The sequence below is a fragment of the Aquarana catesbeiana genome, linkage group LG04 (genome assembly GCF_042186555.1).
Source record: "Aquarana catesbeiana isolate 2022-GZ linkage group LG04, ASM4218655v1, whole genome shotgun sequence".
Lineage (NCBI taxonomy): Eukaryota > Metazoa > Chordata > Amphibia > Anura > Ranidae > Aquarana > Aquarana catesbeiana.
This window is the reverse complement of record NC_133327.1, coordinates 282,231,541-282,245,686: the sequence shown is the minus strand read 5'-3', so window position 1 is coordinate 282,245,686 and position 14,146 is coordinate 282,231,541. Positions and strand designations below refer to the sequence as shown.

Genomic DNA, 14,146 nt, shown 5'->3' with positions numbered 1-14,146 from the left:
ATCTCTTTCACATATATGGTGGGAATGCCACCTAATCAAGCATTTCTGGGAACAGGTACGCAATCTAATTGAAGCTTTATGTGGTACACCCCAATTTCTGTCCCCGCTTGACCTACTCCTTGGTCTCTCGATCCCAACAATGCCCACCCATCGACAAACATTGGTCACACACATTCTCATTGCTGCAAGACTAACAATAGCAAAAAAATGGAAATCAGCCGACCCGCCAATACTTAAAGATGCTATCAACCTACTCAACCAACACTTTCAGATGGAATTCTCTTTTGCCAAAGCCAACATGTCCATTGAGCGTTTCAATAGAAACTGGCACCCCTGGATTTTGGACTCTAGGAGTACACCACTCTTGTAACAGCCCAACCCCTAGCCCACCTAGCTTTTACATCAGCCCCTACTATCTTATTACGATATCACGGACTCTTATTAAAACACGTAATATAGGGTACAATGTCATACCATGATCTAAGTTACATAGAGATGTTCCCCCCAATCAGTAATTAACCTACTAATACTAGAACCCTTTATACTACCATAGTTGTCTGTAGTATGCTTGTTTACTTATAACTCACCAATTGTTTCTTTTATTTGCTTTAAATCAAGCAAAATTACACTTAAATAAGTTTTTTTTCTCATTGCCGTTTGTATAAATGCTAAGACGCCAGGGTATGCCCAATTGGCGATGTCTTTGTATTTTTTTCTTCTCTCTTTGAAAAACACAATAAAAATCTTAAATATAAAAAAAAAAAAAAAAAAAGACTGATAATTTTGAAAAAAAAGCAATTTTTTTACTTTTTGCTATAATAAATATCCCCCAAAAATATATAAAAAAACTAATTTCTTCCACAGTTTAGGTCAATATGTATTCTTCTACATATTTTTGGTAAAAAATTTGCAATAAGTGAATATTGATTGGTTTGCACAAAAGTTATAGCGGGTACAAAATAGATAGATTTATGTCATTTTTATTATTACTTTTGTTTTTACTATTAATGGCGGCGATCTGCAATTTTTATTGGGACTGCGACATTATGGCGGACATATTGGACACTTTTGACACTATTTTGGGACCATCTTCAATCTCTCCCTCTCTAGTGGCATCTTTCCCTCTAAAACATGCGCAGATCACTCCCATTCTTAAAAAGCCCTCACTGGACCCTACCGACCTGAACAACTTAAGACCCATCTCATTGCTCCCATTCACCTCTAAACTTCTAGAATGCTTAGTCTACAACCGTCTTAGCTCCTACCTCAATGAAAATAACTTTTTTGACCCCTTACAGTCTGGCTTTCGCTCGCAGCACTCCACAGAAACTGCCTTACTAAAACTCACTAACGATTTACTAACTGCTAAAACCAACAGCCAGTACTCCATACTCCTACTACTTGACCTCTCTACGGTCTTTGATATTGTTGACCACCCGCTCCTTCTCAATAAATTACATTCCCTTGGCCTCCGAGATTCTGCTCTATCCTGGTTCTCTGCCTATTTATCACAGCGCTCCTTCAGTGTCACCTACAGCTCTGTCTCCTCCTCTCCATTGCCCCTTTCTGTGGGGGTCCCCCAATGCTCGGTTCTTGGACCCCTTCTCTTCTCTATCTACACCTCCTCCCTTGGTCACTTAATAAATGCCTACGGCTTCCAATACCACTTATACGCTGATGACACCCAAATCTATCTGTCTACTCCTCACCTCACTCCTTCAGTCTCCTCTCACATTACTAACTTACTAACTGACATATCAGCATGGATGTCGCACCACTTCCTTAAACTAAATCTCTCTAAAACTGAGCTATTAATATTCCCCCCCGCCCGTACCCCCCTCCATGACTTTTCCATTAAAATCAACAATGCAACCATCAGTCCCTCCCCTCACGCCAGGGTACTAGGTGTAATCCTAGACTCTGACTTGTCATTTCAGCCTCAAATCCTATCGTTGTCAAAAGTTTGTAGAATTCACCTCCATAACATCTCTAAAATTTGCCCCTTTTTAACAAGTGAAACCACCAAGCTCCTCATTCACTCCCTTGTTATCTCTCGCCTTGACTATTGCAACTCCCTTCTCATTGGCTTACCTCTCCATAGGCTATCCCCTCTTCAGTCTATCATGAATGTTGCTGCCAGACTTATCCACCTTACCAACCAGTGTCTGCCAACCCTCTACTCCAATCCCTACACTGGCTCCCAATAACCCAGCGAATTAAATTCAAAATACTAACCACAACATACAAAGCCATTCACAACTCTGCCCCGAGCTACATGACTAATCTTGTCTCCAAATATCACCCAAATTGACCTCTTCGCTCTTCTCAAGACCTCCTGCTTTCAAGCTCTCTCATCTCCTCCTCCCATGCTCATCTCCAGGATTTCTCCAGAGCCTCTCCAATCCTCTGGAACTCGCTACCTCCATCTATCCGGCTATCCCCTACTCTTGCTACCTTCAGGCGATCCCTGAAAACTCATCTCTTCAGGAAAGCCTATCACGTCTCCAGCTAATCTCCTACCACTTCCACCAGCTCATTCCCCACAGTTACAACCTTTTGTACCACTTGCCCCACCCTATTAGATTGTAAGCTCTTCTGAGCAGGGCCCTCTTAATCCTCTTATATTTTATTGTATTATAACTGTATTGTCTCCCTTTTATATTGTAACGGGCTGCGTAAACTGTTGACGCTATATAAATCCTGTATAATAATAATAATAATTGACATTTATACAGTGAACAGAGCTACAAATAGCCACTGAATACTGTATAAATGACATTGGCAGGGAAGGGGTTAAACACTAGGGGGCGATCAAGGGGTTAAATGTGTTCCCTTAGCATGTTCTAACTGTAGGGGGGATGGGCTACCAAGGATGGGGGATAGGTTACCAAGGACATGACAGTAATCACTGCTCCCGATGACAGGGAGCAGTAGATCCCTGTCATGTCACTAGGCAGAACAGGGAAATGCCTTGTTTACATCTCCCCATTCTGCCTCTCCTTGCCGGCGGCAATTGCGGGCCGCCGGTGAACATCAAGTTCCAGGGACCCGCGGGCGAGCGCGCACCCGCTAGGCGACAAATGCAAAGGGACGTACAGGTACACCCTTTTGCCTGCCCATGCCATTCTGCCAACGTAAATCGGCGTGCGGTGGTCAGCAAGCAGTTATATATAGGATTTTAACTATACTGCTGCACTATGGGCCCTTTTTAAATGTCTTGCATGGGAGAGTCCTAGTATTGAAGTTTGGAGGATGGGGAGAAGTGCTGGTGTTACAACTTTACTTATGAGAGGGGCACTTACTGAATAGCATTTTGGTAAGGTGCATGGTGTGACCACAAGGTGATAAGTTGGTTGGAGACATTGTTTTCAGAATGGTTATGGCACTGGATTATGTGTGCTAATGTGATATGTAATGTGGTATGCCACTATTGCACAGTTTATAATTTAAAGCGATATTACATATATATCCATTTTCTCTTTTTGAAGGCTTTCATGCTTGATTCTGGACATAGGAGGGAAGATTATTGATGAGAATTATTTGATGGTGCAATAATAATCTTACATTTGGTAAGGTATATAGAGTGAGTTATGCGCCAATACTAGCACAATAGAGTCAGTGCTGGGCGTAAAGCAGTGGTTCTCAACTCCTGTCCTCAGGACCCACCAACAGGCCAGGTTTGCAAGATAACCAAAATACATCACAGGTGATATAATTTGCTGCTCAGTGATTGCAGTATTCTGGTCTGCATCTCCCCAAGGCAATACTTAAAATCTGGCCTGTTAGTGGGTCCTGAGGACAGGAGTTGAGAACCACTGGCGTAAAGGGATATACACATTTATAAATGAAGACTAGCATGAATTATAACTTGTGGTGATTACGTTTTTTCAGTATTACACTATGTGCTTATACTTCCTTTTTGGGAGCTTCTGAGACCCATTTGGAGGAAGGCAAGAAGAATTATTCTATATGGGAGATAAAGACATAGAGGAAAAGCTGCATTGGAATTTTATAGAAGGCTTTGTTTGAGAAACAGGAGGGCAAGAGTATATATATAGATATATCTATATCTATATATATATAGATATAGATATATCTATATATATATATATATCCACTGAATCACACTGAATCACAAATATATATATATATATATATATATATCTTGTGGTTCAGTGGAGATTTTATATGATTTTGTTGTAAGCACATTACAAACATTACATGGCAGGGGTGCCCAACCTTTTGAGGAGCGACTTGGGTACTGGTTACAGGCCTCAATGAGCGGAGCAGGCAGATGACGGGTTCGTGTCCACTCTGCATATGCAAAGCAGACAGGGACACACCCCTCTCTACGCTATGAGCCTTCCAATCCAATCTGCCTAGACAGAAGGGAATGGTTCTGACGATTGGAGATAGGCGGGTATACACGGACACAAATCCGTTTACATCTGCTGCTCTGTAGAGGTGAATGGAGGGTCTGATTGGGTCCAGCTGAAAAACAGACAGGCGGACCTGATCGTGTGGAAGGGGCCTAAGACTGCTTTCACACTGATGCACTGTGGTTTACCTGCCCCTCAACTGACCTCAATCTTCACTGGCTGGTACTGCTGGTGGGTACTGCTGGCTGTTACTGCTGGCTGGTACTGCTGGCTGGTACTGCTGGTGGGCAATGCTGGCTGGTACTGCTGGCTGGTTTTGGTGGTGGGTACTGCTGGCTGGTACTGCTGGTGGGTACTGCTGGCTGGTACTGCTGGTGGATACTGATGGCAGGTACTAGTGGCGAGTACTGCTGGCTGGTATTGGTGGCGGGTACTTATGGCTGGTACTGCAGGTGGATACTGCTGGCTGGTACTGCTGGTAGATACTGCTGGAAGGTACTAAAGGCAGGTACTGCTGGCTGGTATTGGTGGCGGGTACTGCTAGTGAGTATTGCTGGTGGGTTCCCAACCCGCCATCCCCGAGCATCAGTGTGACAGGAGTCGGCGCTGGAGGAAGCATGCGGCTGCAGTAGACAGAAGAGCCAATGCTTCCTGTATCGCTCCTGTTACAGGTGTCACATTTGGTATCACTCCAAAAGTGACAGGAACTGGCGCTATACAGGAAGCATTGGTTCTGCTTCCTCTAGTGTCGGCTCAGTTCTTCACGCTGATGTTTGGAGATGATGGGTCAGGAACCCACGATCTGGGCTTACCAACTCGCTATCCCAGAGCAGGAGGTGGCGGGCCACATCAGTGGGCGCTGCGGGCCAAATGTGGCCCACAGGCCAGTGGTTGGGCACCCCTGCTATATGGTATTTTTCTTTTTTTGAGATTATTCATCTTCCTGAGCGAAACACTATGAGGGATTTGTAACCAGAGAGGACGGTGTTGGTGTTTTTGGTCTACATTGGACTTGAATATATTGTGAACTTTTAACGGACTTGGTTATTAAGGACGGCTTTTAACAAGCACTGATTTTATGTTTACTGTATTTCCCCACTGGGATCGTGGGGCTCACTCAGCTTCTGCTAACTGAGACATATATTGGGGTAGTCCCTAGTGCAATACATTGTATACCTGTAATAAATATATAATAAATATATATGTCATGGCTCATATATAATAAATATATATGAGCCATGACAACTGCTCTGTCTAGTTTGAAAATAGGATAAAAGGGGAAAGATAAACGCAGGTAGGACAATATACAAAACAATAGAAAAGGTCCACAGAATTCTGTTGAATCCACACTGCTACAAGGTATTTCTGAGAAGTGTGATCCCTGTTAATATAGGGAGGAAAGAGCATAGATGGAAACTCAGATAGTTATGAGTTGGGAGGCACCATTTTCAGGGTACTAAGATTATAGCAATGTGATAGGTTGTGTAACCATAAAATGTCCATCCGCAAATGGAAGCCTCCACAAGGGGATTAGAAGCAAAATCCAGCAGGAGCTAGAGAGTATAAAAGAGAAGAGAGGTGCCTCTAAGTGTAGCAATATGGTGAGGGTATAACATTTAGCAACTTACATGGTTGATGATTAAAAGAGGCACATCTAAGTATGCAGGCACCTGGTGTAAATCGGTCCACATAGACCATCCCTCTTACCTCCGGCTCTCATCGCTGTCAGTCTGCAATTGTGACCGGGAAGATTACCCTGCAGTAGAGTGATCTGAAAGTGAGGCTTGAACTGCTCATGGAGCACAGTGTGGAAGGGATGACGTCAATAGCGATGAGGAGAATGGTCTATAAGGACAGCTGTACCCTGAATGCCTGTAACTTAGATGTGCCTGTTTTAATTATGAACCATATGAGATTCTAAATGTTGTACCTTTATTAAATGTAACTGTGTTGCTACACTTAGAGGCGCCTCTCTTCTCTTTTATACTCAGTTGTGCCATGAAGCTATTTGTATATCAAGACATTGCTTCTGTATCATGTCAAAATTTATAAAAACATTTTTCTTGCCTTGCAAAATTATCTCAAACCAAGTTACTCTCAAACCAAGGTTTATATATATATATATATATATATATATATATATATATATATATATATACACACAGTATCTCACAAAAGTGAGTACACCCCTCACATTTTTGTAAATATTTTATTATATCTTTTCATGTGACAACACTGAAGAAATGATACTTTGCTACAATGGAAAGTATTGAGTGTACAGCTTGTATAACAGTGTCAATTTGCTGCCCCCCTCAAAATAACTCAACACACAACCATTAATGTCTAAACCGCTGGCAACAAAAGTGAGTACACCCCTAAGTGAAAATGTCCAAACTTGGTCAATATTTTGTGTGGCCACAATTATTTTCCAGCACTGCCTTAACCCTCTTGGGCATGGAGTTCACCAGAGCTTTACAGGTTGCCACTGGAGTCCTCTTCCACTCCTCTATGACAGCATCACGGAGCTGGTGGATGTTAGAGAGCTTGCGCTCCTCCACCTTACATTTGAGGATGTCCCACAGATGCTCAATAGGGTTTACGTCTGGAGACATACTTGGCCAGTCCATAACCTTTACCCTCAGCTTCTTTAGCAAGGCAGTGGTCATCTTGGAGGTGTGTTTGGGGTCGTTATCATGTTGGAATACTGCCCTGCGGCCCAGTCTCCAAAGGAAGGGGACCTTGCTCTGCTTCAGTATGTCACAGTACATGTTGGCATTTATGGTTCCCTTAATGAACTGTAGCTCCCCAGTGCCGGCAGCACTCATGCAGCCCCGGACCTTGACATTCCCACTACCATGCTTGACTGTAGGCAAGACACACTTGTCTTTGTACTCCTCACCTGGTTGCCACCACACACGCTTCACACCATCTGTACCAAATAAGTTTTTATTGGTCTTAGCAGACCACAGGACATGGTTCCAGTAATCCATGTCCTCAGTATGCTTGACTTCAGCAAACTGTTTGTGGGCTTTCCTGTGCATCATCTTTAGAAGAGGCTTCCTTCTGGAATGACAGCCATGTGTTAACCCCATTCACTACCAGTAACATTTACACAGTAATCAGTGCATTTTTTTAGCACTGATCGCAGTATACATGTCAATGATCCCAAAAATGTGTCAAAAGTATCCAATCTGTCTGTCACAATGTCGCAGTACCACTAAAAATCGCAGATCGCCGCCATTACTAGTAAAAAAAAATAATAAAGATGCCATAATTCTTTTTATAGACACTATAAGTTTTGCGCAAACCAATCAATATATGCAACTATTGTGATTTTTTTTACCAAAAATATGTAGAAGAATATATATTGGCCTAAACTGATGAAGAAATGTGTTTTTTTTTTAATTTGGGGTGATTTTTATTATAGCAAAAAGTACAAAATATTGTTTTTTTTTCAAAATTGTAGGTCTTTTTTTGTTTATAGCGCAAAAAATAAAAACCACAGAGGTGAGGTGATCAAATACCACCAAAAGAAAGCTCAATTTGTGGGAAAAAAGAATGCAAATTTTGTTTGGATACAGCATTGCATGACCACACAATTGTCCATTAAAAAATTAAATTTTTCTTTACCTAATATAAAAGTAAGGCATTTTTAAATTATATAAAACTACAAAAATGCATTTGGTTGCTTCATTTAATTATACATGTGTCCCTTTTGCTTACAGGTTTTGATTTAATAAAATGTGAGGATCCAGGAATACCAAACTACGGTTACAAGATTCGTGATGAGGGTCACTTTGCTGATACAACTATTATGTATAGCTGTAACCCAGGTTACACAATGCATGGAAGTAGCATACTGACTTGTCTCAGTGGAGATCGGAGAGTGTGGAACAAGCCTTTACCCACATGCACTGGTAACACAAAAAAGTTCCTATTTTATAAAAATAAAACTGTTTTATAAGGCTTTTAAATGCAATACAATTTATTGCAAGCGGAGAATGTTCACTTTGCAGTGTAAATGTTCCCTTAGCTAAGTGAATAAAGTAAAGATTTGTACTTCAAATTAAGTAATCATGTGCAAGGAAAACTATACTACATCAGCTTTTTCGCTAAAGGCTAAGTTCCCTTTGTAAAAAAATGATAAATGCACATCTTTTTACAGGTAACAAAATATGCATTTTTTTTACACTTCAGCATTGCACCCATGATCAGGAGATCACCGGTGCAATGCCAGGATCCTGCAGACTCTCAGTCAGCTGTCTGACCATACCTCCCATATGAGCATAAAGTTTCTGAAGAGCAGGAGGATTCAATAAACTGTGAGAGCACTTACCAGAACTCCCAAAGTTCATTGAGAACTACAAGCCATATGCCACAATGGAAGATGATACTTGTAGTCTATTAATTCACAGGAAACTAAATGAATGAGTTTCGAGTTTATAGTTGTGAGAAAGGGTGCAGTAAATCCAAAAATTGTGAGCACTAGGATATCATCCCAATATAGTAGCAAAAGGACAGAGAGTAGTTTGGGACTTTAAATATACCCCAGTGTGAACACTTACCATGCAAAAAGAAAAAATATCCTATATCATAGAGTTTGTATGAACATAATTGTTTATTACATACAATATAAAAACACATATTGTTGTCTGTGAAATACATTACAGAGATAAGCGCATTAAATCTTCTGAGAAGGTCAATGTGTTTCACGGATTATCCATTTCATCAGGACCAACTGCCTGTAAATGAATGAGGTAGCCACATGGGTGGAGCATGGGCAAGCTGTTTTTGAATTGTGACAGCAGGTGCAGGGAGAGGATCCCCTGCCCCCTGTCAAAAGGAGGGATTGTGCGGGGGTGTGGCCAAGTGCTTTAGTAACATGTCACATGTTTCCCCATTAATATAGGTATAGCATGTAACATGTTATTAATAGCAAACTTATCCTTTAAGCTATGTAACATTCACTTTGCAGTGAACATCAAGAGGTCGATTTGCTAGAGGTATTTGAAACTGTTCACTTAGCAACATTAATGTTTACTTAGGCCAGTGTACGTCCAGGAATCAAAGTGAATGTTCACTTAACTAAGTAAACAAAGTGCAGCTATGTTTACTTTGAGTACCCTACATGTGCAAGGGAATTTACAAAAAAAAAAAGATTTTGTCTTGTCTTTCACGTGAATGAATGGTTTAGTAAACACAGCTTCACCTTATTCACTAAGGGAGTACACAGTTGCATTGCTAGGTAAACAGTCCTTATTTCTTTCATAAATGAAACCCACTGTATTCCTTTAGTAAATCAACCTCATTGCTTAAACATATACACGACATGCCTGAACTCCTAAACATTACATTGTTTGTTAATAGGTCCAAAATTGAAAATAAGTTTAAGAAGATACCATGTTAAATTTTGAATAGATTATATTTGACGTAAACAAAAATTGTAATGCATATGCTATTTTTGCAGCTGAGTGTGGAGGTCGGATTTATGCTGTTGCATCAGGGCGCATTCTGTCTGCAGGTTATCCATCACCGTATGAAAATAATCTGCACTGCACTTGGATTCTTGAAGCAGATCCAGGGAAAACTATTAGGTAATCTGTCTATCTATCTATCTATCTATCTATCTATCTATCTATCTATCTATCTATTCATCTACAATATCGATATATTATACATAAACAGTCAACTTCGGTAATTTTTGAGACAGCAAGTATTAAAGCCTAACTCTATGTTTTGGTGAATTTTAAATAGTTAACTTGGACTAAGCTGGTCCAAACAAAATATTTTCTTTACTAATACTATTCACTAACTAGTTCTATGAGCTGCGTACAGTAAACAATGCTGATTACGAGGCTTCCGCTGATTGGTTGAGGCAGGGATGCATGCAGATGATGTCCTCCTCAGCCAATCTGAGGAAGTTTTCTATTCATTCATAAAATTCAAAGCTTTGCTTGAATTTCTGAGCAGCACTCTTCCAACTATATTTTGTTCAGGGAGCAGGATGGGACGTCCATGATCAGTAGCTTCATCTGATATTCATTTATTGAGTTACAGTTTTGTACTGGTGATTTAACAGAGGTGTGAGCAGCTTTTAGATATAGAGATCTAGAGATGTCAGAAAAGCGTGGGGGTTCTTTCACATATTTCCTATGTGCTCATTATGTCCACGTGGTACCAATTATTGAGTCAGGAAGTGATGCTAAATCTTGCAGAAGGGTCACATACAACAATAAAAGACTGACAGAGGTTCTAACTAGGTCTATCCACTCTTTTAAAAAATAAATGTTTCTATTACTGTCCTAAAGCTATAAATCAATCATGTCTTAAAGTGGTGGTAAACCCTCCTTTTTTACCTACAGGTAGGCTTATAATAAAGCTTACCTGTAGGTAAAATAAATATCTCCAAAACATGCACCTTGTAGCAGGTATTATAGCAAGCAGCAGCCGGTGACATCACTGGCACATGCGGTGTGAGGGAACAGCATACCTGTCGCTTTAATAAGATATTACATAAATCGATAACAGATACCCTAAGTTATATGCCTTTAGTGTTGGTAAAAGAAGCATATATATGCTTCCAAGCCTGGTAGGCATGTATGTACACAATGCCTTCTAAGTTGGCATTTAAAGTGGAATTGTGAACAAACTAAAGAAAAGTCCCCCTGTAACGTTTTTATTACTAATTGATTCTGCCAGTAGATCTGCTATTTTTCAACTTCCTGTAATAGGATGACAGCCTTGTTTGTTCTGTATTAAAATTGTACAGCGGCATTTTCACCGTGGGTAGTCATATATGGGCATGTAATTTTAAATGGACTTTAGGTACGAGCCTAAATCCAGCTAACGCTTTTTAAGTAGTTACAACAAGTTCATTTTTTTCTTTTGGAAAAAAGATTTAGAACATATGAATAAAATATGACTTTTGAAAGCACCAGCCCAACCCTGTAACTGCCACTTTTGCCGCACGGCTTGGCCTGTAAGAGGAAGTGAAAATATAACATATCTACAGATGGGATCAATGGGTACTAAAACTATGTTACAAGATGGACAAAAAGTGCTTTGTTAATGTTAATGGCAGACTGCATCATTCATAACATTTTTAATTATTAGTGCTGTTAACATACTGTTAGATTAATAATTTTAAAACAAGAGCAACTCCACTTTAATAAAATTGTCCCATACCAAGAATAATATAACATTTTGTTAAATATGGTGAGTCTTTTGGAACAAGTGTGCACCATGTGTATCATGTATAACACATGACAGTGCTACTGATTTTGATAAAAACAAATATGCTGTCAATAAATTTCTGTCTTCAGAATAGCTTTCTCCTGCTCAAAGAGGTATCTACTAGAAATGTTTTATCTTGTACAGATATGAAATATACTATTTGGTTTAAGAAATGTTTCTGTTGCTTTAAGCACTATATTTTATAAATTGCATTAGAAACTGATCTCTGTGTACATCTACACTTTGATCTTTCCATAGCGCCCTTAGCATTTTAGTTCAGATACAAAAATATTTATCAATAGTCCGCTCAATTATACAAGTAGAAGATATACGTCCATGAGAGCTATGTGTAAAAACTTTTATGGAAAGTGTCAAAATTCAGCTTAATAATTTTAATATTTTTTTCTATGAGTACAGAACTCTGTAAAATTGATGGAGGTATTATATTATTTCAAAAATATAGTTCACAATTAAGATCAATGCCTTTTAGATTTTACACCTCGTAATAACTATGCAGCATTATTAAATATAACATAAAAAATCCTACCAACACTTCACAAGTATAAGTATAAAAACCCCAAAAATCTACAGTCCCCCCCAATATTACTCAAATACCACTAAAATGTTTTAACCCAACCAACTTCAATCATATGCATGTCTCATATAGTGTTAAAATCTAACAGTAGTTAATAAACGCCTTCATTTAAATACGTGTTTCATACAAAATAAAGTATAGATACCACAGTGAGTAATTTTTATAGAAAAAAAAAAAAAGATGAGATTGTGTTGAGTAAATAGATTTGGTGTTATAATTATTATTATATTATCATTCTTGATCAGCTTCATCCCCAACTAGGAATAAAACTCTGAACCCAGAAGTGGTGTAATACACAATGCTACCAGGTTCATTCACCAGAGTGTATAACAGTTTGCTGAGCTCTCTCTGCTCTACCCACTGACACACTCCATGCCCATCCTGGGCCCACAGAAGGGAGAGCAGAGCTAGGGATATATGGTTGGGGGGTTACAGGGGACAGTACTTTCCACTGACTGTCAAAGTAATCACTTCCATCAGAAAGTGGGCAAGCAGTTTTACAAGTATACACACACACATTCCAAGCTGCTGCAGGGTGTGTAAAAGCCATTGCTGCCACCAACGTATGCCTTACATCAATGACAATAAAGGGTTAAACCAGTCACAACCAAGGATGTGTGGAGCCTTTGAAATCCACTTGAAGTTGTGCACCTTTTTGCTTGGGAACACCTTAACTGCTTCAGCCCCGGAAGATTTCCCCCCCCCTTCCTGAGCGGAGCACTTTTTGCGATTCGGCACTGCATCGCTTTCACTGACAATTGCGCAGTTGTGCGATGTTGCACCCAAACAAAATTGACGTCCTTTTTTTCTTTAGGTGGTATTTGATCAGCTCTGCAGTTTTTATTTTTTGCTCTAAAAAAAGAGCGACAATTAAAAAAAAAACGCAATATTTTTTACTTTTGCTATAATAAATACCCCCCAAAAATATGTAAAAAAAATAATTATTTTTTTCCTCAGTTTAGGCTGATATGTATTCTTCTACATATTTTTGGTAAAAAAAATTGCAATAAGCGTATATTGATTGGTTTGCGCAAAAGTTATAGCATCTACAAAATAGGGGATATTTTATGGCATTTTTATTATTACTTTTTTTACTAGTAATGGTGGTGATCTGCAGTTTTTATTGGGACTGCGACATTATGGTGGACACGTCGGACAATTTTGACACATTTTTGGGACCATTGGCATTAATACAGCGATCAGTACTATGACAATGCATTGATTACAGGAAAAATGTCACTGGCAGTGAAGGGGTTAACACTAGGGGGTGATCAAGGGGTTAATATGTTCCCTAGAGTGTGTTCTAACTGAAGGGGGGAGGGGACTGTGCAGGGGAGATGACAGATCGCTGTTCATACTCTGTATGAACAGACGATCTGTCTGTTCTCCCCTCAGAGAACTGGAAAGTTCTCGGTTCTCAGTGTGCCCCGAGCATTCGTGGGAGCCCAGCGGTGATCGCAAGTGCCAGGCACTTGCATCGGCTCCATGGGCGAGCATGCGCCCCCCCAGTGGCCGAATATGTTACCAACGTAACATGACGGCGATTCACGCAGCTGAGCCATGATGCCACAGTACGACTACGGCGGCTGGGGGGCAAGCGGTTAAATATCCTTTCTCTCAGGTAAAAATACTGCTTGTATTGCTCCTATTTAGTGCTCTATTTTGGTCAAATAGCTGCCACACCCCTCATCACAATGGTCCTTACACCTATTTGTATAGCACAGGAAGAGAGGGTGTGTCTGATCAAGTTTTTTAATGAGTTCTTATTACTAAGAGTCTAAATCTGGTGGCTATTAGACTGCACAGTTATATTTAGATACCCTGCACATCTGCTGTAACAAGAAAGTAGAAGTACGACTATGAAAACAGATGCTGTTAATACAATGTCTATGTGACTGCATATTGGGTTCTGTGGTTTCACTTGGACTTTAAAGGGTTC

General features: G+C 39.9%; 1 protein-coding gene across 1 annotated transcript in view; it reads left to right on the top strand.

Moving 5' to 3' along the window:
- CSMD1 (CUB and Sushi multiple domains 1) overlaps positions 1 to 14,146 on the top strand; it is a 3,274,537-nt gene that overhangs the window by 2,356,314 nt on the left and 904,077 nt on the right. Inside the window, exons 24-25 of the mRNA XM_073626646.1 lie at positions 8,105 to 8,296; positions 9,847 to 9,973. Of these exons, the coding sequence (XP_073482747.1) occupies positions 8,105 to 8,296; positions 9,847 to 9,973 (319 nt within the window). The remainder of the gene's footprint in view (positions 1 to 8,104; positions 8,297 to 9,846; positions 9,974 to 14,146) is intronic.